General features: G+C 40.7%; 1 protein-coding gene across 2 annotated transcripts in view; it reads right to left on the reverse strand.

Moving 5' to 3' along the window:
• ARHGAP15 (Rho GTPase activating protein 15) overlaps positions 1-27,582 on the reverse strand; it is a 911,406-nt gene that overhangs the window by 710,605 nt on the left and 173,219 nt on the right. For both annotated transcript variants that reach the window (XM_073634231.1, XM_073634232.1), the window contains exon 7: positions 24,250-24,336. In XM_073634231.1, coding sequence (XP_073490332.1) covers positions 24,250-24,336 — 87 coding nt within the window. The remainder of the gene's footprint in view (positions 1-24,249; positions 24,337-27,582) is intronic.

Raw genomic sequence — 27,582 nt, forward strand, 5'->3', positions numbered from 1 at the left:
CAATTTTAAAGCGTGACATGTTAGGTATCTATTTACTTGGCGTAACATCATTTTTCACATTATACAAAAAACTTGTTATTTTTTCATTCATGAAACTGTTTTTTTTTTCCCAAAAAGAACGCGTTTGAAAAATTGTTGCGCAAATACCGTGTGACATAAAAAGTTGCAACAACATTTTATTTCCTAGGGTCTCTGCTAAAAAAAACCTATATAATGCTTGGGGGTTCTGAGTAATTTTCTAGCAAAAAAAATATAACTTTTACATGTAGGAGAGGAGTGCCAGAATAGACTTGGTATGGAAGTGGTTAAAAAAAATCCTGATCACCTTCCTAGAGCAGTACAGTGTCACTATGTTGACTGCTTTTGCTTTTTCCAAAAAATTCTGACAAAAAATACAACTTTAAAAAACTCGATATGCCTCTTATTAACCTCCCTGGCGGTATGATTATGGCCTCTTTCTCACGGGGCGGATCAGTGATGATCAGCCCCGTGAACATCCGCTGGCTCAGCGGGGATCGCTCCGCCGATCCCCGCTGAGCAGGAAGATGACAGGTGCATCGCTGCACACTGTGCAGCGACGGACCTGTCAGAGCGCCGCTCTCCCCTATGGGGGGATCGGATGACGACGGACCGTAGTGTCCGTCGTCACCCGATCCGATCCGAAAACGGATGGAAAAGTAGGTTTTTCCTCCGTTACACTTTTCGGATCGGAGCGGGGTCGGATGTCAGCGGACATGTCACCGCTGACATCCGACGCTCCATAGGGATGAATGTATGTCCGTTTTTTCATCCGAAAACGGAAGGATGAAAAACGGACATACGGATTGTCCATGTGAAAGAGGCCTATGTCAGATTTTTGATGCTCAAAGTGGTACATTGTTTCGCATGGAAATTTGGCGTTTTATATTGTAGGCCTATAATTCTTAGGAATAACACACTTAAATCTGTCCAAACAAGAGTCTAGTAGACATCCCGGGTATGATAAAGTTTGAAAATCTAAATCATAAATTATAATATAATAAATAACTATAAGTAATTATAACGAATAATAGTATAATAATAATACAATTTATTCAATAATGTAATCAAATCAAAAACACTGAAATTTGCTCAGTTTTTGGTTGCTATGGACATTCTCAAGTTTCCAGGCAGAAAGAACAGTATATATAATAAAAAAACTGCAGGGCTCTGGACAAACCACTAGGGACAAAAGGTATGTGAAATAATTTAATACAGTAATGTAATCTGTAAGATTACAGTGTATTGTATGTATTGTATGTTTTTCACTTTTTGAATTTGGCGCCGGGCTCTGTCCCCGCGACGCTTGCAGGGAACGGAGCCCGGCACTGTGATAGATCAAGCGGAGGACACGGCTCGAGGACACAGCGGGGGGATATCGCAGGATCCTGGGGACAAGGTAAGTAACTTTGCCTGGATCCTGCGATGCGATCCCGAGTGTGGCTCGGGGTTACTGCTTTTGGTAATGAAAATTCACCCGAGCCACACATTTGGGATTACCGCCAGGGAGGTTAAACACCTTGGAGTGTTTACTTTCCAAAACGGGGTTACTTGGGGATATTTGTACTGTCCTGGCATTTTAGGGCCTCAAGAAATATAATAGATCAACAGTACATCAGGATTGATCAATTTTCAAATTGAATAAAATTCAAAGTACTAACAATAATTTACAGAGCCATCCATAACTCTGCCCCCAGCTACATCACTAACCTAGTCCCAACATACTAAACAAGCTGCTCTCTTCGGTCCTCCCAAGACCTCCTGCTCTCTAGCTCCCTTGTCACCTCATCCCAATGCTCACCTCCAGGATTTCTCCCCAGCTTCTCCCATCCTTTGGAACTCCCTACCCCAATCTGTCTGATTGTCCCCTAATCTATCGATCTTTACACGATCCCTAAAAACACTTCTCTTCTAAAGAAGCCTATCCTGCGTCTAACGAATACACTGTTTTACTTCCTCCATCAGCTCATCCCCCACAGCTATTACCTTTTGTATCAAGTGACCCTCCCTTTATAGATTGTAAGCTCTAATGAGCAGGGCCCTCTGATTCCTCTTGTACCAAATTGTAATGTAAATGTAATGTCTGCCTTTATTTTGTTAAGCACTGCACAAACTGTTGGCGCTATATAAAACCTGTACAATAATAATAATAATATACCATAGATCAGGAGTCTTCAAACTGCGGCCCTCCAGGTGTTCAGGAACTACAATTCCCATCATGCCTAGTCATGTCTGGGAATGTCAGAGTTTTACAATGCCTCATGGGATGTGTAGTTCTGCAACAGCTGGAGGGCCATAGTTTGAGGATCCCTGCCATAGATTGTAGACTCAATACCTTTCACATAGAGTAAGTGATATAAACTGATTTGGGTTATTCCTACCAAAGAAATGTAGCAGAATACATTTCGGCCTAAATTTATGAAGAAAGATTATTTATTTGCAAAATTTTATAGACAGAAACATTTTTTTTCAACATTTTTGTTATTTTTTTAGGTATGTAGCAAAAAAATAAAACACTCAGCGGTGATGAAATTAAAGCTCTATCTGTATTAAAAAAAATTATAAAAAATGTAATTTTGGTACAGCGTTACATGACTGAGTAATCGGCATTCAAAGAGTGACAGCGCTGAAATCTGAAAATTGTCTTGGGTAGGAAGGGGGTAAAAGTGTCCGGTATTAAAGTGGTTAAATATACCCAGTGTCTAGCAACGTCAAGCAGCTTCCTTAAAAATCAAATGGCAGAAATGTGCATTTTTAAAAAATTTCTGCTGATTTTCACATGCAAACACCATCACAAATTTGCTGGTCATAATAATGAAAACCTGGACAGCGCTGCTAAACAATATTGGGAACTTTTTCAAAGCGTGGATATCATTGGTTGGCAGTCCACTAGATGGCAGCAGTGTGCAGGAAAGCCACAAACAAAAAATGCAGCCAACGTCGAGGTAATTCGAAATATAACAAAACGCTTTCAAGAACCATAAACCGTTATATTAGGTGGAATCGTTAGAAAAAGCGTTCAAAGTAAAGTTGTTTTTTTTTTTTAAGTCTTTCCTTTATTTTTCGCTACTTGTGATGGTCTTGAAATGTATTTGGCTCAGCTTCCCTCTCAGCTGCCATCCTTGACAGTATTGCTTCATATGCACATTAAGCATTAACTGCAGTTGTGATCTATTTTCTGAAACAAAGAACTTGCCTGTGGCTCAAAATAAATATTTTTATTTCAGATGGACAAACAACATCTGCGGTTTTCTGCAAAAGCTCCGCTGTCACTGTCAAAAACCAAATGATTCGTATAATTTCACAAAAGGCACGTGTTTCAGGACATGTGTACATATGCTCTGCCTTTCACTAGGAGTTTTATAGGTCACATAAAAAGAACTTTACATAAAGAAAAAAAAAAAAAAAAAGTACAATTTAGACAGGAAATGTATCTTCTAAAAGAGGAAATTTCCTTTAAAGCTTAAAGGTACAGCTTTAGTAAAAGCTGAATAAATTGTCATTTGTAAAATTGCATGTAAAAATTGTCCGTTGTAAAATTGCCCTCCTACTACTAGTGTGTAAAAGACACGGCAATAGCTATTACACTAAATTACATTGAGGATTGTTGCATGCTAGGAAATGTATGCAGTGCCGTGCAATGTAACCAGAAAGGTTGGAACCCCTGTCGGGTTTTTATTGCTAAATGTTAAACATGAATTTGGGCTACAGAGTGTAATAAATTCCAGCTGCTAGCACACCAACAGATATCAATTGGTAAAACAATTCACATAAATAAGTGCTGCACTCAAGCAATCCAATATAGTAACCCTAAAATGAAAATAAAATAATGTGCACCAAAAAATCAAAAAGAATAAGTCCTCTCGAATACACACTATATTGTTAAAAGTATTGGGACACCTGCCTTTACACCCACATAAACTTTAATAGCATCCCAGTCTTAATCCGTGGAATAAAATATTGAGTTGGCCCACTCTTTGCACCTATAACAGCTTCAACTCGTCTGGGAAGGCCGTCCACAAGGTTTAGGAGTGTGTCTATGGGAATGTTTGACAATTCTTCCAGAAGTGCATTTGTGAGGTCAGGTACTGATGTTGGACGAGAAGATCTGGCTCGCAGTCTCCGCTCTAATTCCTCCCAAAGGTGTTCTATTGGATTGAGTTCAGGACTCTGTGCAGGCCAGTCAAGTTCCTCCACCCCAAACTCGCTCATCCATGTCTTTACGGACCTTGCTTTGTGCACTGGTCCAAATAATTTTGTGGAGAAGGGATTATGGTGTGGGGTTGTTTTTGAGGGGTTGGGGCTTGACCCCTTAGTTCCAGTGAAGGGAACTCTTAAGGCATCAGCATACCAAGACATTTTAGACAATTTCATGCTCCAAACTTTGTGGGAACAGTTTGGGGATGGCCCCTTCTTGTTCCAACGTGACTGTGCACCAGTGCACAAAGCAAGGTCCATAAGGACATGGATGAGCGAGTTTGGGGTGGAGGAACTGGACTGTCCTGACCTCAACCCAATAGAACACCTTTGGTATGAATTAGAGCGGAGACTGCAAGCCAGGCCTTCTCATCCACATCAGTGCCTGACCTCACAAATGGAAGAATGGTCAAACATTCCCATAGACATAAATTAGGAATAACAGTGCGCTAATCCTGAATCCTGTCTGGGTGGACGCGTGTCGTGTGCCCCTGGGCTACTAGGCCAGAGATTAGACCTATCCCCGGGGCATCTGGCTTCTAGGCTGTGTGAGAGCTTATCCAGTAGTAAGAGATTGTGTCTAATTGTGTATAATAGTTGTGCAAATGACATCAGTGCAACAAATATAAACATATATAGTGTATAAATTATTATAAGTCCACATGCAATCCCCCAAAATTTTTGCAGATTCTTCTGTGATGAAAAACATGTTATCAATCCTTTCCACAATCCGTGCCACACATTAATAGAAAGAGGTGATATGGATAATAGTTGTCACTGCCACCTTAAAGTACAATGCCTGCTCACCTCAATGAGAGACCCCCTTGGGTCAAATCACACTTTAGTATTATTCCATGCGATCAGCCACATAAGAAGCGAAACATCAGCTATTGGATAAGAATACTTTGGAAAACCAATCCTCCGAGTTTAATGCTCGAAGTAAACGAAAGATCATCATCGTGCATGTAGCACCCTGGGGTTTAGTCAGGTATGCAAATTTACTTGCCAGGAGTAATTACCCTGGCCAATTGTTGGAGATCCACTGATTTCTCCCTAAGCTTGGCCTGGTTGTACTTTTCTCTTCTACCACTAGGTGGCTGGGCACTTGGTGGTACTAGATTTGAGAAGGACAACTCAAGGTCAGGTTATGGTATTATGGGGTATCTCACCAATAGGCAGGGGTTTCCTTGAATCCCTTTGCCTGCTGGGAGAGCCTATATATTTGGGTGGAGTCAGGTGATCTATGTTCTGTGGCACCTGGACAGCTGTCTGGGTGGACGTGTGTCGTGTGCCCCTGGGCTGCTAGGCCAGAGATTGGGCCTATCCCGGGGGGCATCTGGCTTCTAGGCTGTATGAGGGCTTATCCAGAAGTAAGAGAGCAGCACAAGGTTGGGATTGCAGTCCAACCAGAGGTGAGGGTTCTGCCGGCCGGAGAGCCTGTCAGTGGTCGGAGATAGGAGGGAAGCTGTCGCCACAAAGGGACCAACCACCTTTTTACCAGGGACCACAGTGAGTAACTGAAGCAAGTACCAGAGCAGCATTCTCACCGAACGGGCATGGTGGAGAATCGGGAAACCTCAGGCGGTGATCAAGTCAGGGACCCAACCAGCAGAGGTGACACTTGCAGAGCAGTCTTGTGTGTCAAGCCAGGGACTGAGCTGGTCAGCAGGGGTGAAGCTTGAGAAGTATCTGGAGTGCCAAGCTAGGGACCCAGCAGGGAGATACCACCGCAAAGATTAGAGGAGCTCAAGGGATTCAGAGTCAGTGAATCAGAAGGTCTAGTGATAGACTGGGAGCTCAGTGTTGAAGAACTACAAGAGCCAGTTGTAGTGAAGCTGAAGGAACTGTTAGATTAAGTTAGGAGCTGTTAAAAGACTGTTGCCATAGGTGACAGCATTCCTGCATGTGCAGATGTGGTGCCTCGCTGGAGCCTTTCCCACGGCTGTCCTCCTATTGAAGTCTCAGAGTCTGCCAATTGAATCTACCACTACTTAACGGTGTCCTGGCCCTAACCCTCTTTCCCCCAAAAATATAAAAAGAACTGTAAAGAGAAATAAAACCTCTTTTACATCCAAGAAGTGTCTGGCGCCCAATAACTTTGTCCACCTTACACCCACAATGCCTCACAACCCACCACATACAGAAAGATGTCAGCTATCTTTGGCCTGGAAAGTTCTGATTAGACTGGACAAGGCCAGAGACCTTGCTACATTTAAAATTGTAAAACTATACTTATCTTTTTTAGAATACATACAGTGGGGAAGGAAAGTATTCAGACCCCCTTAAATTTTTCACTCTTTGTTAAATTGCAGCAATTTGCTAAAATCATTTAAGTTCATTTTTTGTCCTCATTAATATACACACAGCACCCCATATTGACAGAAAAACACAGAATTGTTGACATTTTTGCAGATTTATTAAAAAAGAAAAACTGAAATATCACATGGTCCTAAGTATTCAGACCCTTTGCTCAGTATTTAGTAGAAGCACCCTTTTGATCTAATACAGCCATGAGTCTTTTTGTGAAAGATGCAACAATTTTTCATACCTGGATTTGGGGATCCTCTGTCATTCCTCCTTGCAGATCCTCTCCAGTTCTGTCAGGTTGGATGGTAAACGTTGGTGGACAGCCATTTTTAGGTCTCTCCAGAGATGCTCAATTGGGTTTAAGTATCATCACCAAATCCTCCCAGGCCCCCCCATCCATGCGTCCGGCCCCCTAATCTACATGAGGGGTGCTGGACGCATGGATTCCACTGGGTTATTTTTTTTTTTTAAGCACATGATTAGAGCCTAACATTTTTTATATTTGAATGTCATACGTGACTAACAATTTTCTTGTGATACCAACGTTATTCATGTGGTATGCCACACACATGTTTATTTTATATTATATTGTTAACTCTCCTTGTTTACCCACCCATCCCAGTTTTTGCCAAGGACATTCGCTCTCAGGCTTGGGAGCTCAAATGATTTATTTTTTCTGCAAATTCCGAGACGTAGTTTCTTGGGCAGGGGGAGGATGTAGCACCCGGAGTTAGGATGTAGCAGCCTGCGGCTCTAATAGGCTTCAAAAAAGGGTGGGCTCTGGGTGCATTTAATTGTATGATAATGGTATGACAATAGCGAATGGACCTCCAGATCTTTTTCTATCCTTGATTCCCCCAGAGGTTCTCCTCCTAGTGTTTAACCACTTCACGCAAATCGCCGTACCAATACGTCGGTAGGGGGAGGTATATGTATCGAGGTATAGACTGCAGCTGCAGGCTATACCCTAGTACCGTTTTTTAGAGCGGGTGGTCGGCTATCTGTTGATAGCCCTCCCCCCTCCCGCCGCCATCTGCCGCTCTTCCCGGGCCTCCACGATCCGGCTAGGCTGTGACCCGAATGAAGCCTGATTCGGCTTCGATCGGGTCTCCATAGTAAAATTCCGTAAGCGACGTCACAACATCACTTCCGGGTGAACTCGGCTGCCAATGGCGCTGATTTTAAAAAATTGACAGTATTCAGAATCGCCGATTTTGGCGATCTGAATACTTTGAAATGCAAAGGAAGGATTTGGGGTCTTTTAGACCCCTGATCCCGCCATAAAGAGTACCTGTCACTGCCTATTACTGTCACAAGGGATGTTTTTTTTTAAAGGGACAGTGTTAAAATGAAATGAAATGAAATAAAATAAATAAGAAAAAAAATAAACATTTTAAAGTGACTCTGTCCCCGCGTGCTTGCGCAGCAAAGAAAAAACATACCTAAGTCGTGCCCGCAAATGTAAATGGTGTTCAAATCACACATGCGAGGTATCATTGTGATCATCAGAGCGTGAGCAATAATTCTAATACAAGACCTCCTGTAAAACTCTAACCTGGTAACCGTTAAAAGAATTTAAAGCGTCGCCACTGGAGATTTTTAATTACCGTTGTTTGTCTTTATTCCACATGTGTGCGCAATTTTCAACTATAACGTGTTTGGTATCTATTTACTCGGCGTAACATCTTTCACAATATAAAAAAAATTGGGCTAACTTTACTGTTTAAGTATTTTTTATTTCAAAAAAGTGTATTTAATAAAAAAAAAGAAATTGTATTTGAAAGACCGCTGCGCAAATACCATGTGACATGAAATACTGAAACGACCGTCATTTTATTCTCCAGAGTCTTTGCTAAAAAAAGATATATAATGTTTGGGGATTCTAAGTCATTTTCTAGCAAAAAATACTGATTTTAACTTGTAAACAACAAGTGTCAAAATGGGCTCGGTCCTTAAAGTGGTTGTAAACTCTGTTACACCACTTTTACCTACAGGTAAGCCTATAACAAGGCTTATCTGTAGGTACCGTAAATATCTCCTAAACTTGCACAGTTTAGGAGATATTCACTATATGCGCTGCTGCCGACGTCATCGGTGCATGTTCACTGAAGAAACTGCCCACTCGAGCCGTTTCTTCAGTACCCATGCCGGGAGTGATGTCATCGCGGCTTCGGCCAATCACAGTGCCGGAGCCCCGAACCCGGAAGTAACTCCAGTGAAAAATGTTGGCCGTGGGAGCGGAGTGCGGGTGGCACTGCAGGGCATCGTTCCAAGGTAAGTATTTCATAATGAGCTAGTTATCGATAAATACTAGCCCATTTTGCCTTTGTCTCACAGTTTTTTTTTTTTTTTTTTCAGAAGTTTACAACCACTTTGGTTAACTTGCATTCATATTTTTAGCTCTTATTCTTAGTGCATTACTTTACATTGTAATATTAAAACTAATTTGCCATGTAGTTGCCTACCCTTCTGTTTTAACTAGGTCTTCTTGTAAAGTTGTTATATCCTGTTGTGAAGTTATTACCCCGCTTAGCTTAGTATTATCAGCAAACACTGTGATTGAACTATTTCATCCAAACTCTATATAGTTTAAGTGGGGTTCCACCCAAAAAAAAAAAACTACATGAAAAATCCTAAAAAAAAAATACAAAAAAAATTTGGATATTTTTTTTTTTTTTACTCACCTCTAAATGCCTGTTGCTAGGGGGTCCCTCGTAGTCTGCCTTTTCCAGTGCCTGGGCTGGTGACATCACTTCCCTCTCGGCACAGGAAGGGCTCAGCTCTGCTCCCTCCCTCCTGTCAATCATCTGGGACCCATTACAGGTCCCAGGTGACTGAGCAGCCACAGCCCGGCGCCCACAGTTGCAATGCCGGCACCACTGAACGGAGGGGGAGACGAGAGGGGCTTCGATCCCCCGCATCGCTGGACCCAGGGACAGGTAAGTGTCCAATTAAAAGTCAGCAGCTGCAGTATTTGTAGCTGCTGACTTTTATTTTTTTTTTTTTTTGACTGGCCCTCCTCTTTATGAACAAGTTAGAGAGGAGGTCCACTTAAAAAATATTAAAAGCCAGCAGCTACAAATACTGCAGCTGCTGACTTTTAATAAATGGACACTTACCTGTCCCAGGGTCCAGCGATGTCGGCAGCTGAAGCTGATCGATCGCTCGCCATCCTCGGTCAGGGAATCAGGAAGTGAAGCGTTGAGGCTTCACTGCCCGCTTCCCTACTGCGCATGCGCGAGTCGCGCTGCGCGTCTACACTGGTCCCCGTTGTGTTGTTGGAACTGTGTATTACCCAGAACACAACGGGGGTGGGCGGGCATTTGCGGCTAGCTGCGGCTAGCTATTCCCGGACGTGGGTGCAGATACCTGTATTATACAGGTATCTGCACCCCCCTCCCCCCTGAAAGGTGCCAATTGAGGCACCGGATGGGGGGGGGTTTCCGATGAGCAGAAGTTCCACTTTAGGGAGGAACTCCGCTTTAAACAGAATTGGTCCCAGGACCGAGCCCTAGGGTACCCCTCTTACAATTCTAGGTCATTCAGAAAATACGGAATTAATCACTTCCCTCTGGACACACTCCTGCAACTCTATCCAGTTACATACGATTTCACCAATCAAAAAAACCTTAATTGGTAAATTAAGCGTTTGTGGGGTACTGTATCAAATGCATTAGGAAAATCCAAATACACTCTGTCCACGGAGCTTCTTCTGTTCAAATTAAAATATACCTCCTCTAGAATGTTAAAAGGCTCTTCATAAAGCTATGCTGGTTGCTACTAATGATACTGTTCTCATCAGCAAATTCTTGGATATGGTGCCTTATCATTCCTTCCAATTGTTTATAACACAGTCAGTGGTTTATGTTGTCCTTGGCAACCAGTCATATTATTGCTTTGTGGCAGCCTTGGTAGCCCTTTTCTCCCCCACCCCCATCCCTTACCCCATACTCTATGTTGTACGTTACATAATCTGGTCATAATCCTGACCAAAGTGTTCTTCGTTTTGACAGCTGCAATTTTTACTAAAGGTCTTGGAGGTAGGCTCAAAGAAAGTGATACCTTTTTGTGTGCAGACATGAAAATATAATGGAAGAGATTAATTAGAAAAAAATATATACATTCTTTGTCCTGAGGTTTATGTGTGTCTGTAAGACTGTCTCTTATGGCACAGTAATTATCAGTATTTTGCAGGTACAAGGACTCCGGATGACTTTATGTCTGCAGTGTATACAGTGATTAGCCACACGTATTTAATCATCCCCTTTAAAGCCACTTCCACTAGTGCAATTTTACTATACCTGTTTGCAGCAGTCGGCCTGTGTGTACTAGGCTTTAGGGTGACCTGTATGCTGGACTTAGAAAGCTGTTCAAAGCTAGGAATAACATTCCTGAGATCCTCAGTTGAAGGGGATCAGGCTTTTAAGGGGGCTTCAAGATTTTGATAAGCAGAAAGTAAAAGGAAATTCAATATTTTAAAGTTGTCACTGAAATAGAAAGGAAGCCAGTGAGGGCATTTGTTTTGATGCCCACTGTCTAAGTGAGTGAGTTTGCTAGCCTCGCTTTGGAGAGATTTCCTCTCACTTCCTGTTCTTTTTTTCAGGACTAAAAGTGAGAAGAACTCTCCCTTATGAGACAAAATGAGCAAAAAAAAAAAAAAAAAAAGAAACAATTTGTTAGGGGTTCTAACTGTTCCCTTTTTTATGAAAACTAGATCTATTTAGCCAACATTGAGTTGAATGACCCCTGGGTCTGTTATACATCTCTATGAAAAGTACTACACCATTATTTGAGCATATAAGTCATTGTCCTACCAACTGCTGAGGAACTCCAGATGCTCGGCTGTCCTCCGCTCCAAACAGCAAAGGCTTGAAAGCACATACACAAATCTTTGGAGTGATAAATTATGTTTTGCTGGTGCAGTCAGTAAAGTGCACTATCCATTATCACCCATTAATGGCTATTCAGTACATGAGAGTAAATGAGCAGTAATGGCTGCCATTTCATAGACAATATACCATACTTCGCTTAAATTAAGCTTTGATTTATATAGCAGGATTTATAGCCAGAGGTAGGAAGGATAATCCTATGGAAATGGATTGGTTTCAGGAGAAGGTCAGATAAAGATAAACACAGGAGATACCACTGAAATAAGCACGGCAATAAATAACTATTTGTGTAGACCAGTGGTGTCCAAACTGCGGCCCTTTGCTTGTCTTTATCCAGCCCTTTAAGCATTATTCCTGACACTGACAACAAAAATGGGGCACTATTCCTCCCTAATACCAAAGATTGGGCATTGTTTACTCCCACTGGGCATAGTCCAGCCCCCCTAAAGTCTGAAGGACAGTAAACTGGCCCTTTCTTTAGAAAGTTTGGAGACCCCTGGTGTAGACCATTATGGAGCTCCAACATAGGAACACCTATCTGTAAGTAAGGACTATGCTGAAGTGTAGGCAAATTTAGTCTTATACTGGATCCTTGTATGCCTGTGAAAGTCCTTCAGATCCTAGGTCCAGGCTATACAGTACATGCCTAGTCTGGGGCCTTGACTTCTGCTAAAATCAAGATTAAAGCCCAACTTCAGGTTGAGCACTCGCTTTTCAATTCTATCATCCCCCACTTCTGTGAGACTTTTCCTCTTCTTCTTCCTTCTGCTGACTAGAGGTCCTTACTGCTGTATAAGTAGTACTGATAGTCCAGGCCAACCTGATGAACTACAATGGTTTCCAGCTTCCAGGGGGAACCAACAGGCATGGTATATGCATAGATACATTGGTCCAAGCTATCAACTGTTAAATTCCAGGATATGGCCTTCAGAAAGACTGTGATGGTAGACCTTTGAGTACAAAGCTATTGTTTAGTGGAACTGGACAGAAGGTCCACATCTTGCCAAAGAAAGACCAGAACTTTGTACAGTAGCAAATGCTGGAAAAGGCAAGAATTTATTTTTATGCTTTGTGTTGTTTTTTATTTATTTTTTTATATATAGATAGGATGTCTGTTGTTGTTTTATGCTTCAAATGTAAGCTGTTTGTGGCTAATCTGAAACCTGGGGACTCCCGATACCCAAAAACCCTGAATAGGGCTCTCCATCAAGAGCCATCAAGAACAAGGATGCTATCATTACAATATGTGATTCTTCTCTAAACTGCAGGAAAATTGCAGAGCTTTGTTTTATGTCAGTTAATTTGATGTGTTAAATTTATCCGACACTGAAACAACAAATATTTCCCTGCAAGGTATTAGTTGATTATGCCAAGATCATTTGTTTGAGGACCTTGAGCGCTCTCTTTCCAGAGGCCAAACATACAATAAGGTCAGATACAATGCAGGAATCTTCCCTGGTGACCTGTCAGATGTATTGAATTCAGAGAAGGCGAACAGCTGAGACACGACCAAGGAGGAAGTCATGGCAAAAAAAAAAAAAAAAAAATCTGCAAGAAAATTGGTGCAGCCGAGGCTTTTATGAGGTTTAGGGAGCAGAAAATATTGAGCATCCAGAATTTTTTTATGCTAATCCATTTACAGATGCTTCAATGACTTTATTAGAGAAGGCTGCTAGACTTCTGTCTTCATTTTGTCTTCGCTTCTTGAAACTACAGAAGACTAAACTCTGAAATGTATGTTTTTTTTCATTCCTATTCTGCAATTCATAATAAAGTACCTACAAACTATGAAACTCAAGAACTGCATGATTTGCCTACAGAAACCAATTAGATTCAAACTTTCTGCTGTCAGGAAGAACAAAGTGTTTTATTTGTTGCTGTGTCTAAAATGTTTTGAAAGCATTACTTACCCTTTAAGAACTTACTAGAAACAGGGCTCGTTTAGTGAATGTTCCATTTTGCAATTATTATCAGCTCAATTCACAAACATTTAACACTTGGCATATAGATCTTTATCTTAACCATGTGACTGTGATTTACAAATCTCTTCAGATTAATCTGAAAATAACTGTCACATTTTTTAAAATAAGCGTCCCTAGCCTCATGTTAAATTATTCTGAATTGAGCCATATGTATATTATACCAGTACTCTAAGTAGACAAATTATTCCTCTAGGAATCTCAAGTATGCCTCCTGAACTTGGAATACTGTATGACTATTGCTTAATGCCTTTCATGAAAAAAAAAATCTAGCATATAATAATAATAATAAATAAAATGCTATATATATATATATATATATATATATATATATATATATATACACACACACACACACACACACTATTACCAAAAGTAATGGGACACCTGCCTTTACACGCACTTGACATTTAATGGCATCCCAGTCTTAGTCCATGGATTTCAGCATTGAGTTGGCCCACCCTTTGCAGTTATAACAGCTTCAACTCTTCTGGGAAGGCTGTCCACAAGGTTTAGGAGTGTGTCTATGGGAATGTTTGACCATTCTTCCAAAAACACATTTATGAGGTCAGGCACTGATGTTGGACGAGAAGGCCTACATCCCAAACGTGTTATTTCTGGTTGAGGTCAAGACTCTGTGCAGGCCAGTCAAGTTCCTCCACTCCGAACTCACTTATTCATGTCTTTATGGACCTTTGTACACTGGTCCAAATATTTTTGTGGAGGGGGGTTATGGTGTGGGGTTGTTTTTCAGGGGTTGGGCTTGGCCCCTTCATTCCAGTAAAGGAAACTCTTAAGGCGTCAGCATACCGATATATTTTGTTAATTTCATGTTCCCAACCTCGTGGGAACAGTTTGGGGATGGCCCCTTCCTGTTCCAACATGACTGCATACCAGTGCACAAAGCAAGTTCCATAAAGACATGGATGAGTGCGTTTGGGGTGGAAGAACTTGACTGACCTGCACAGAGTCCTGACCTAAACCCGATAGAACACCTTTGAGATCAATTAGAGTGGAGACTGCGAGCCAGGACTTCTCGTCCAATATCAGTGCCTGACCCCACGAATTTTTCTTCTGGAAGAATGGTCAAATATTCCCATAGACACACTCCTAAACCTTGTGGACAGCCTTCCCAGAAGAGATGAAGCTGTTATAGCTGCAAAGGGTGGGCCAACTCAATATTGAACCCTACGGACTAAGACTGGGATGCCATTAAAGTTCATGTGCGTGTAAAGGCAGGTCTTCTAATACTTTTGGTAATATAGTGTGTGTGTATATATACAGTATCTCACAAAAGTGAGTACACCCTCACATTTTTGTAAATATTTTATTATATCTTTTCATTTGACAACACTGAAGAAATGACACTTTGCTACAATGTAAAGTAGTGAGTGTACAGCTCACACAAAATAACTTAACACACAGCCATTAATGTCTAAACCGCTGGCAACAAAAGTGAGTACACCCCTAAGTGAAAATGGCCAAATTGGGCCCAAAGTGTCAATATTTTCTGTGGCCACCATTATTTTCCAGCACTCTGTATAAAGTGGTCAGCGCAATTTCTCAACATAAACAACAAGTGAATATGAATATATAAACATCCAATATAGAAAAGTGACAATCTCAATTATATCTCCACTGATAAAGTGCGAAGTGCAAAGTGGGTAAACAGTCCAAAAAAATCATCCAAAATTGAGTGAGTAAATAAATAGTCCTTCAAAAACAATCCCCTTAAAACGAGTGATGCTGAAACTTCACACAACTGCTCAGTGCTCATAGAACTCTCACCTCCCTATAATAATGAATCAGCCTTAATGATATCCCTGGTGATGGTGATCTCCCACTTCCAGACTCCTGGCTATTGGCTCTCAATATTTCCCTCAGGATTCCAGAGGACATGTGGGAATGAAATAAATGCCTCCCATAGTGTAGTATATTTAAACAATCAAAGATTTATTGAAAGACAAATGGAAGCTTACATTTAAAAGGGTTAAAAAGCGCATTGAATAAAACAGTGGCGTTACAGATGCCTCTTACATCACTTCCGGTCCTACGTCATGTGACTTCAACAGGGGACTGATGAAGTCCCCTGATGAAGTCACGTGACGTAACGCGTAGGGCATGGCCCTAAGTAAGGTAAGGACCGGAAGTGATGTGAGAGGCGTCTGTAACGCAACTGTTTTATTCAATGTGCTTTTTAACCTTTTTAAATGTAAGCTTTCATTTGTTTTTCAATAAATCTTTGATTGTTTAAATATACTACGCTATGGGAGGCATTTATTTCATTCCCACATTCATTGTACGCTCAACTGGGTCACTGCCCCTCCCTCTCCCAGTCTACTGATGATCAGATGATTAAAATCTGATGATACCAAGTTATATTAAGCTTCTTATACTAGTTTTATTTAAATATTTTGTTTTATTTAAATATTTTGTTATTTTAATTGATAGATAAGAGTCATGCAACATTTTTTTTATTAGCCCGGAGTTGAGCTTTAAAATGATTATATTTTCTCTTAAACAATCTGTGGCTTCATGCCAAGTTAACAGAAGGTAAGAAAGTACTCAGACCTCTGTCTCTTCAACTCAGATTTCATGTGTCTGATGAGACGTGTATCCCTGTCTATGTTTTCTCCAGAAGGAAGCAGAAATATTCAAGAGAACTTCTTTTTTATATTTTTGTGTGTATATATGAATGTGGTCATGGTAATGTATATAATCTTATCAATAAAACATAAACACATCTATGTGTATGTTCTCTAAAGATACCTGTAAGTTTGCAACCAGTAGCCATACTTGCTTTTTATATTTGCAGGCTTAGCTTCCTACTTAGTGGGGCTCAGTCATTCTGTCTTAAAATGGCATTAAATGATATCCTTATTTCCCAGAAATAATCCATACAATCCACTACTTAAAGTGGTACTAAAGGATCGTTTTTTATTTTTTTTTAAATAACAAACATATCATACTTACCTCCACTGTGCAGCTCGCTTTGCACAGAGTGGCCCTGAACATCCATTTCTGGGGTCCCTCTGCGGCTCTTGCGGCTCCTCCCCGCATTGGATAACCCCCTTGGAGAAGTGCTCTCCTGAGGGGGTTACCTTGCGGGCTCACTCCCGAGTCCAGCATTCAGCGTCCATAGAGGGCGAATGCGGGACTCAGCCCCACCCGCCCGGTGCCCACGTCATTGGATTTGATTGACAGCAGCGGGAGCCAATGGCTGCGCTGCTATCAATCTATCCAATCAAGAGCCGGGAACCCGTAGAGAGAGGGACGGCGGGGACACGCAGACGGAAATTTGGGGCTCAGGTAAGTAAAACAGGGGGGCTGAGGGGCCGGTGACTGCAAGGTGTTTTTTCACCTTAATGCATAGGGTGCATTAAGGTGAAAAAACATGAGCCGTTACCACCCCTTTAATGGCCCTGTAATCTATTTTTTTCTGAAATTGCTACTGTGTTTTTTGTTTTCTTGTAATGTCCCCTGTCAGCTCCCAAACCTCTCTCTTTCCCTATTACTTCCGTTTGTTTGGAATGAGCAATGCACGTTAGTTGAGGTCCTGTGCACTGCTCTATGCACACTAGAGATCCCATAGTCTATAGTCCATTTAGGGAGTGAGCAAAAGAAGGTGGTTATGTTCCTACATACAGTGGGACTGCGGAGTACGAACATCGCCAACCTCAAACAGTGAAAAAAAGGAATTTGTAGATTTGGATGAGACTGAGAGCAATAGAAGGTGCTTTTTCAGTTAGGAATACATACATACTGATTAAAGATCGGGATAAAGGGCCAATCACAGCAGCTCTTTACCATGTGATCAGCTGTGTCCGCATGTAAACAAACTTGCCAGTTATCGGTATTTCTTTCCTCCCATGCTGTGTATGTGGAAGGAAAGGAGAGCTGTTAACCAGCAAGCTTGTCAGGACATAATTTTCACTGATAAATAGGGCTCTGATCATCAGTGCAGCCCCATCAGTGCCAATCAGTTCCAGCTATCAGTATCTCCTCATCAGTGCCCATCAGTGCCGCCTATAAGCGCAGCCTATACTAGCACCCCATCAGTGCCATCTATAAGCGCAGCCTATACTAGCACCCCATCAGTGCCATCTATAAACGCAGCCTATAGTGGCACCTCATCAGTGCCGTCTCATTAGTGCCCATCCCCATCAGTGCCGTCTATAAGCGCAGCCTACAGTGGCGCCTCATCAGTGCCGCCTCATTAGTGCCCATCAGTGCAGCCTCATTAGCACACATCAGTGAAGAAGAAATATTACTTATTTGCAAAATTTTATAACAGAAACTAAGCAAAACTTTTTTTTTTTCTCCAAATTTTGTCTGCCACAATGTTGCAGTCCCACTAAAAATTGCAGCTCGCCGCCAATACCAGTAAAAACATTAAGACCCCTTTTACACTTGGGCGCTTTGCAGACGCTACAGCGCTAAAAATAGCACCTGCAAAGCGCCCTGAAAGAGCTGCTGCTGTGTCTCCAATGTGAAAGCCCCAAGGACTTTCACACTGGAGCGGTGCGCCAGCAGGACGGTAAAAAAAGTCCTGCTAGCAGCATCTTTGGTGTATACACCGCTCCTTCACTGCTCCTGCCCATTGAAATCAATAGGGCAGTGCAGCTATACCGCCGGCATAGCGCTTTGCAGTGGTTTTAACCCTTTCTCGGCCGCTAGCAGGGGGGTAAAACTGCCCCTGCTAGTGGCTGAATACCGCCGCTAAAACGATGGTAAAGCGGCGCTAAAAATAGCGCCGTTTTACCACCGACGCCGCCCCCACCTCCCCAGTGTGAAAGGGGCCTAAAAAAAAATAAAAGTCCATAAATCTATCAATTTACGCTTATTGTGATTTTTGTTTACCAAAAATATGTAGCAGAATACATATTGGCCTAAACTGATGAATACAGTTGTTTTTTTTCGGATATATATTATACCAGAAAGTAAAAAATATTGTTTTTTTTTCAAAATTGTCTGTTTATAATGCAAAATATAAAAACTGCAGAGGTGATCAAATACCACCAAAAGAAAGCTCTATTTGTGGGAAAAAAAGAACATACATTTTGTTTGGGTACAGCGTCGCACGACCGTGCAATTGTCAGGTAAAGTGACGCAGTGCTGTATCACAAAAAATGGCCTGGTCATTAAGGGGTAAAACCTTCTGGGGTTGAAGTGGTTAATAAACGGAATCAGATTTTGATCTAACTTTGAGAAAATTTTTTTTTTTTTTTTTAACGCTGTGGGGTCCCCCTCCAAACCATACCAGACTATTATCTGAGCATGCAGCCTGGCAGGTCAGGAAAGATGGGGGGCGAGGGAACGGCCCCCCCAAACCATAACAGGCCACATGCCCTCAATGTGAATGGGCTGGAATCGGACAGAAGTCTGACCAAAGTAGTGCAGGAACCGTTTTCAAAGTCAGACCGACACAAGTGGGACCAATTAAGACTGTTTTAATAGGCAATCATTGATCAAAGTCGGAACAATTGTCGCACCAGTGTGAACCGGGCCTAAAATAGCTCAGGTCTTAAAGCTCAAGAACCTTCATGGTGGGATCTCCTGGTATGAAAATTGCAGATTTAAAAAGACTAAATGCGATTTATGAAATGACATAACCATGTGGAAGCTTGTATAGGACTTTAGTGGTTGGTAGAGCTGCACGATTAATAGTTAAGAATCGTTATCGCGATTTTTTCCCCATTGCGATCTTGAAAAAAGTATTTCCTGATTTCTTTCTATGCAGAGAATTCTCTCTGCTCTGCTAAAGCCGACAGCTGTCAAAAGAAAGAAAAAAAAAAAAAAAAAAAGGCAATCTGCCAAGAATCACAACATTCTCTAGCAGTGGAACTTAAGTATAAACATTGTAACAATTCGTCCTTTAGATCAAAGGAATACACTTTGGTGTGAAAATAAGGGAAGTTTAATCACCACTTAAACACTAAATATTTTCTGACATTTGTTGGTTTCAAGTTAAAATAATTTTTTTTTGCTATAAAATTACTTAGAACCCCCAAACATTTTATATATATATATATATATATTTTTTTTAGTAGAGACCCTAGAGAATAGTAGAGACCCTAGAGAATAAAATGGTGGTTTTAATATTTTATGTCACTGTATGTCACACTGTATTTGCGCAGCAGTCCTTCAAATGCAATTTTTTGGGAAAAAAATACACTTTAATGAATTAAAAAAATAAATAACCAGTAAAGTTAGCCCATTTTTTTTTTTTTTTGCATAATGTGAAAGATTTTACACCGCGAGAATCGTGAGAGAATTGTGATTTTTTTATTCTAAGCAAGAAAATCGTGATTCTCATTTTGGGTAGAATCGTGCAGCTCTAGTGGCTGGGTGTAGATTTCATCTTATTACACGTAAATGTTATAACAATAACTCAAAATGGTTAAGGAGAATACATCATACTGTCAATAGGAATCATCAAATTAACTAATTACCACTTCATAGCTATAAATATACAAATGTAAAAAATCAAGAGGAGCCCCCTTTTAAATCCTCCTCCAGAGAGGTAATCACAGGATAACAACAATCTAATCTGCTGAGTGACACGATAACTTATGTCGTTATTACCACCATTTTCGTGTAAATGACAGTCGGGATTATTTAAGATTATACTGTAATCCTTTTAATCCTCAACCCCTAAATTTTCAGTCTAAACACCAAAGTGCACTTAGCAAAAAAAAAAAAAAAAAAAAAAAAAAAAAAGCTTCAAGCCCACGATCATTCCATAAATCGCCGCCTGTTCGCCAAGGACGTGATGGAAGCTCCTAACCTTACTTGACGGGAGAAAACAGACTCGTAATTGCCTTTAAAGGGAAAGTAATTGTTCCCTTTGTCTATTTCTCAATTTGTTGTACCCAACATTCCCTGCTTCACCTTAGCATTTGTGCGCCAGTGCTAATTTAACAGAAAATAATAAGCAATAGATCCTCTATATTATTAAGCCGACGCCGCAACAACATAATACATTTGGATGCAAATGCACCTGCACTCTGTCTCATTATGCCCCCATAATTAATATCTCCTCGGCGATATAATGGATTTTAAATGTAAACATCGCTAACAGGTATAATTTCGTTTCACCGATTCCCTCCTTATCCAAATCATTCAGTGGTCATTTTCCATATATAATCAATTATTCATAGTCTTAAATTGAAAACTCAGGGCTAATTTCAACAACGGAATCTTTACTGACATTTATAAGAGAACACATCAGCGAGGCTAATTATTAGCTCGTTTCACTGTGTGGCCTTTTATTACTTTGTAGGTAATGAAACAAAATAAATAAATAAAAAAAAATAAAATAAAAAATAAAAATAACACAATGCTTTATTGCTGAATTAGGCTGCAGGCGTGAAAGTCTTGACCAAACGCAAGCAAAAGGACACCATGTTCTAAAACATTGATCTCATTGAGCTAGGTAACCATAATAGTTTTTTTTTTTTTTTATTACTTTACGAATTAAAAAATACTATAATAATGATATAATAGCAAATAATGCAGAGAGTGCCAAAACAAAGCCATGTATTATTTAATTACTGTAAATGGGCACCAATTAGCTCCTTGCTTAAAAGATATTAAACGTTGGCTCATTGAAAACAGGTTGCAATATTCATCGTTTAGGGCCGGGTTCACATATGAGTGAATTGGATGCATTCAATTTGAATGACACGCGAGTGTGACCGGCTCTCAATGGAGCGGTTTACACATGTCCGGGGCCGCCGTGGTGCGGTTTCCAAAAGGGTCCTGTGCATTTTGGGGTCTGGTTCAGGTGTGAATTCAGGCAAATATTTTGACCTGAATCGCACCTGAACTGCAGAAACGTCCTGGACCCCAGGCTGGAAACCGCGGTCGCACATATGTGAACCCGGTCTCAGGAAGATTTAGGCCCTATGTGTACTACAAGGAAGACGTGGGTGCAATAACCCAAGTGAACCAAAGCAGAATTCATTGCTCTATCTGACCTTAACAGAGGAGGTGATTGGTAACGGTGAGCACTATTATGACGTTATGAAAATAAAAATAATAGAATATAGCAAGCAACTCAATGTATAAAAGAAGAGCATGTGGGAAGGACTGTTCAAGACAAGTGCACAAGTCCTGTACTGGGGAAAGTCATTTTGTGCACAATTTCCGAGGGATGAGGGAAATTGGGAGTTTTCAATTCCAAAACATTGAAGTCAATGGGGATGGAAAATTAAGGTGGGTTTTACTGGTGCAATGGACTTAAAGAAGAACAGCCTATAAAATGTCAGTTACATAGTTACATAGTTAGGTTGAAAAAAGACACAAGCCCATTCAGTTCAACCTTAAAAACAAAAAATAAATAAAATAAAAAATATCGTACAATCCAGTTCTTACTGTAAAAATGTTTCCTCCCCCCTCCTCCTACCTATCCAGTCTAACCTGTATAAAAAAGATTTATATACTTACCTATTTTTAATTCTCTCCGGTCTGGTCACGTGATCCCGCAGCTTCTGCTCCCCTGTGTCAGTAAGCAGGTGCTGTAGAGGACATGAGGGAGCCCCAACAATGGCGCCTATAAGTGATATCCCGGAATTCATAGCCATTGTTGAGTGCTTCCTTACACAGAGCCGCAGGATCACATGCCTAGACTGGAGCAGATTAAAAATAGGTAAGTACACAGATCATTTTTATACAGGTTAGCCAGGATAGGTAGGAGGAGGGGGCAGGGAATATTTTAAATATAGTTGTTGTTGGGCTTTTCTTCCACTTTAAATCTGAACTCCAGGCAATCATCTAAATCATAGGTGTCAAACACAAGGCCCGCGGGCCGAATTCTGCCCTCCAGGCCATTTCATATGGCCCTCGCACCTCTCCTGCAGCTGTAGGAGAGCTTCAGCCCTCCTCTGGTCCTCCTCCAGACCCTTACTTTCTGCTTTCAAGCAATGCATCCAGCTTCCTCCCAGCAGCAGCATAAAGAAAGGGGGGTGCACTGTGATGTAAGGGAGAGTGGGGGACTCAAGTTCTGATGCGGGGTGGCTCTTGACATCTAATGTATGGGGGGGGTGCGCTGGACATCTAATCTTACAGATACAACCGGCCCTTTTGAGGGCAATCATAATGCTGATGCGGCCCACGATGAAATTGAGTTTGACACCCCTGATCTAAATGAAGAAAATAAATACACATATAAGAACCCTCAGGCGAAGTTGTAATGACGAAACGCATCAGAGGTTCTGTACTTCTGTGACCCGTTTTCAGCAGACAGCGGGCCAAAGCCCATGTTGGCTGATGTCACAGAGCCAGTCCAGGCTCAGGCAAGATCGTGACCATATGGTCAGGATCTGCCCACATGACTGGACTGGCACCCAGCTCAGCCTCTCAGAGAGCCGCTGAGAGCCTGAGCCCGCTGCTCCCCCTGCCCCCTCCACAGCCCAGCACTCCAGTGAGTGTGAGGGGGGCAGAGCAGAGAGCTGCTGTTTGATCGCTCGGATCTCAATATTAGAGCCGGCGGGGGGACAGATGCAGCATTGGACTGATGTTGCATCCACCTAGGTAAGTATGATTTAAAAAAAAAAGTATTCCCATACTTATCTTTTAAGGAACAAAATAAAACTTGACCCACTTCCACTAACTGGCTTTTTTTTTTTTGGCTAGCAAGGCCAAGTGATGATAGGTTTTATATTGTGCATTTAATACAAGATAACACCAACTTAGAGGTACTTTAGAGAAGTAGCCTTTTTCCAAATTAAAAAAAAAAAATAGCTTTTACCGACTACAAAGTGTTTTTTTTTTTTTTTTCATAATGTTCAAAAAAAAATTATATTGGAATTTTTATTATTTTTCCAAGAAATTACAAAGTAATGTAAGCAAACAGAAGATGGAATAAAATATAATAAAATGACAAAGAAGAAGCTATAACAAGCAATATGACGGTACAAGCACCAATATATGTTCCTTTTAACATTTCAAAAGGTTTGGGTACCAAAATAATATCTGATTTTGCAAATATTACTATGTTTAGTCTCGAAGCATGGAAGAATAATGTACTAAAAAGTGATAAAAGTGTATAACTCTAAAGTGATGTTTCTAATCAAAGGCAGGAGTTCAGTCAGAGCATTTACTAAAGAACTTCAGTTCAGATAGTTAGACCTACAATACTACACATGACTGCTGAGGCGCATAGGCCTAGGCATAAAGCCAACCATCAGCACAACCACTTGCCCCCCCCCCCCCCCCTCCTCCCCATTTAAGAAACCAAACTTACAACTGTTAAGTTGGAAAAGGGGCAAGGCCACAGCTTTATTACATTTTCCAACACAGAACATATAACCACTTTAAACCAGTGCCAGTCACAGTTGTAGCGTGAGCACGCTTTAACATTAACCAGAGGGGGCCTGTCCTTACCATAAGTGCTGGACAGACAGCCTAATTCCAAACTCATATTAAGGGCATAGCCCATTACAGCAACTTTTAATGCTGGCAAGGTAAAAAAAAACACCACTAAAGCTGTGACAGACCATCCAAAAAAGGAGGCGGGAGGGCGGACAGCTCTTCTAGCCACGTGCTCTTCAAAAAAGACCCAGAATTCCCTGTGGCAGTCCTTTTATTCAGCTCAGTTCCAACCCCATCACCCTGCACTTCCATCAATCCTCTTTTGCCACTTCTCTACCATATACTCCCAGCTCCTGGCCATGCCCCCATCAGTCAAGGCTCTCCTTCCTTTAAGGGGATCAAGAGGCCTTCATCAAAAACACTTCCAAGACCGAAACATCACATAAACCATCACAGAGGTAAACACACAACCAAATCTCCGACCTGGTTTCTCCAACACTTTTGCACAAACTAAAACCAGATGATGAAAAAAAGTTTTCCCTTACCTGAAACACATTCTTACGGCTGGATTTCTCACTCGTCCACTCAATAATTGCTCCCCAAAGGTCTATACACTCCGACTTGCCTGATTTCTAAAAAACAAAAAAGCATATGTTTCTTTACCTAAGTGTTGACTTTACACATAATATAGTTACAATAAAAATAAATAAAAACACCAAACAAAAACATATAACATTTTTGAATATGCGCTCTGTACTGTCACCTGCTTTGGAGAGGATGTGCAGTTGTTCCAGATGTTGTTGGCTTTAGGTAGCTGGAGGGCATCAATTTTAGGATGCCTAGTCGTTGGGGCTACCGGGAAGGTTAGTGTGAGAGTGTTGGGTTAGAGGAAGGGTTATTGTAAAGGTAATATTAATAAAAGTGACAAGGGGCCTCGACCCATATCTTTGGATATTCTGAATTAACAATATAGTTACTGATTCATCCGTTGGACAAGGTACCTCCACAACTTGTTATTAACACCAAAAAAAGCAATAGGAAGGAGAACCAACTAAATAACCTGAGTAAGGAGTTCTATAAGACCCCTTTCACATTGAGGCAGTTTTCAGTTTTCAGTTTTAGCACTGAAAATAGCACCTGTAAAAAGCGCATGAAAACTGCGGGCAGTGCGCTTGGGGGATGTTAGAAAAAGTCCTGCCAGCAGCATCTTTGGGGCAGTTTGAGAGCGCTGTATAGCGCTCCCAAAATGCCCCTGCCCATTGCAATGAAAGCGCTTTGGGAGCGCTGCAACACAGGAATTTTTGGGGGGTTAAAAGTGCCCTGCTAGCAGCCGAAAAGCAGCGCAAAAGTGCCGCTTAAGCAGAGGTAAAGCACCGCTAACACGAGTTGCGCTTTACCGCAAACGCATTGGACAGCCCCAGTGTGAAAGGGGTCTAAAGAGGACCAACCATGGTAAACTAATGTAGAAAAACTTTAATGAAAAACAAGGCCAGAACTGGTAAAATGTATGGCCAGGGTGGCCATTACCCTCCAAACACTCAAAATATTAAAAACAATGATGACAACGTTTCACAAAAAGCTCAACAGAACAGATAGTTCCATGGGCATGTATTTCCCTAGAACCTAATGCCTCGTTTCCACTGAGCGGTTCGGTTCGGTTCAGTACGGTACGCTATTTTGGGTGTTTCCATTATGAAAGCGGCCCATACAACCGAACCGTACCGCTCCATTTAGGGTCCTGCTTCAGATGTGGGGCCATAGAAAATGGAACGGTTCGGTTAGGGCGGAGCTACGATACATTCCACTGATTGGCTGACATAAAACCCTCTGCTGTGCTATGCTGAGGCATTTTTTCTAAACAGTGTATGGCCCCTTGTGGTCCCACTTGCAGTGGAAACGCTCACCAGAATAGACCGGACCATTCTAGGCCATTCAAACTGTACAGACCCGAACCGATCCGCTCAGTGGAAACAAGGCATAAGTCTCTATTTTATAGCCCAGCTAGTCATTAGTGAGATTTGGCTAGTGTTTATGGTCTGTGTGTTGCATGAGTATTAGTGTGGGGCCCTGTTCTGTTGCTCTTTTTGTGACAACGTTGTCATCATTGATTTTAACATTTTGAGTGTTTGGAGGGTAATGGCCACCCTGACCTTACATTTTGCCAATTCTGGCGTGTTTTTCAATAACGTTTTTCTACATTAGTATAATGCAGTTGGTCATAACAACAACCAAACTTGAACAAAAAATAAATAAAAAAAATAATAATAATTTTTGTGTTAGGGTGTTTAGTTATTTATTATTACTTAGTATTAATAAATTTACTTTTTATTTATGATTTTTATTTATTTGTGTATTTATTTTACATTTATTTATTCATTTATTATTATTCATATGATAATATTAATAATAAATAAAATAAAACATAAATAAATTAATAATAAATAACCCTAACCCTAACTCCTAATCCTAACATAAACTGAACTCAAACCCCTTACCCTAATGAAAAAACATTATAAATTAATAATAATAAAAGAAGAAATAAAAGCTAATGGAAAAGCTAAAAAAAGCTGAAATACCTAACAACAAATGATGCAACAGATAACAGTTTTCACTACTGGCTAATAAAAAAAGCCAAAGCCCAAAAACGCTGCATACAAACACACAAAAACGCGACAAAAACGCACCAAAAACTTGGCTGAGGCTCAGGGATCTGGATGTATCCCAACATTAATGTCGGTATCTCTCCAGAGTGATGTCAGCAGACAGTGCACTTTAGCCCGCTGTTGGCTAAATCTGGGTCACAGGAATGCAAAACTAAATGCCCTCCTGTAATTCACTGGAGAAATATGACCAGAAGAGCTTTGGTCCTACTTCTCTAGCAACAGGAAAGGTTTTTAATCAAATACAGAACTGGACTAAAGGATGTTTTTAATACAGTCCTGTTATAACCAGTGCCCGATGGCATTAATCTTTTTGTCTTTTCCATATTTCTTATAAATCTTATAAATTCAGCAAAAAAATCTCTTCAAAATAAAACCACATAAAAAAAAACAAAAAAAAAAACCTTCATCCAAAGGAAGCAGAATGTGGAAGTATTTAACAAGAAAAAGCACTCTCCAAATATAATTTGAAATAAAACATGTATATATGTTATTATTTTACTACATATCTATATTGGGGAAAGAACAATAATGTTTGTCCATAAATATCTCATACACAATCTCTAATGAAGCTTTACTTTTTGTTTCCATTGTTAAATTATCATTGTTCAGTTGCTGCTACACACAGTAGCATGGACCAAGAGACATTTGATGAGACAGCACTACTTAAATAAATGTTTATCAGGAGAAATGACAATGAACAAGTTTAAAAAAAAAAAACAACATCTTCATTAGTTTATCATGCATTGTGCAGATATGCCCCGATTTCCTAACAAGCTCTGACTACAGTTATGTTAGTGCTGATAAAGTTTAGCGAAGAAAATTTTAAATTTGATTAATGCAACTTATTGACTATATGGAAATTTCTGTAATAGTACATCAAGTCTCTGGCTATTTAACCACTCACATTTCTTTTTTTTTCATTATTTTAGGTTCTAAGTTGGTTAAAAAAAATACACACTTGGGCCTAACTGTTGTACAATAAACTTGAGATAATGCTGAACTTTTGGCCCAATCATATTTCTTCAATTGGAAGCTTATGCTTTGCTTATTTCTATTAGCCCCTTCACGCCTAATGCCACGTACACACGAGCGGAATGTCCGATAGAAAAAGTCCAGTGGTCTTTTCATCGTCTATTCCGATCGTGTGTATGCCTCATCGGACTTTTTTTTTTTTTTCGAAAATTCTGATGGACCTAGAAATAGAACATGCTCTAA

The sequence above is a fragment of the Aquarana catesbeiana genome, linkage group LG06, assembly GCF_042186555.1.
Source record: "Aquarana catesbeiana isolate 2022-GZ linkage group LG06, ASM4218655v1, whole genome shotgun sequence".
NCBI lineage: Eukaryota > Metazoa > Chordata > Amphibia > Anura > Ranidae > Aquarana > Aquarana catesbeiana.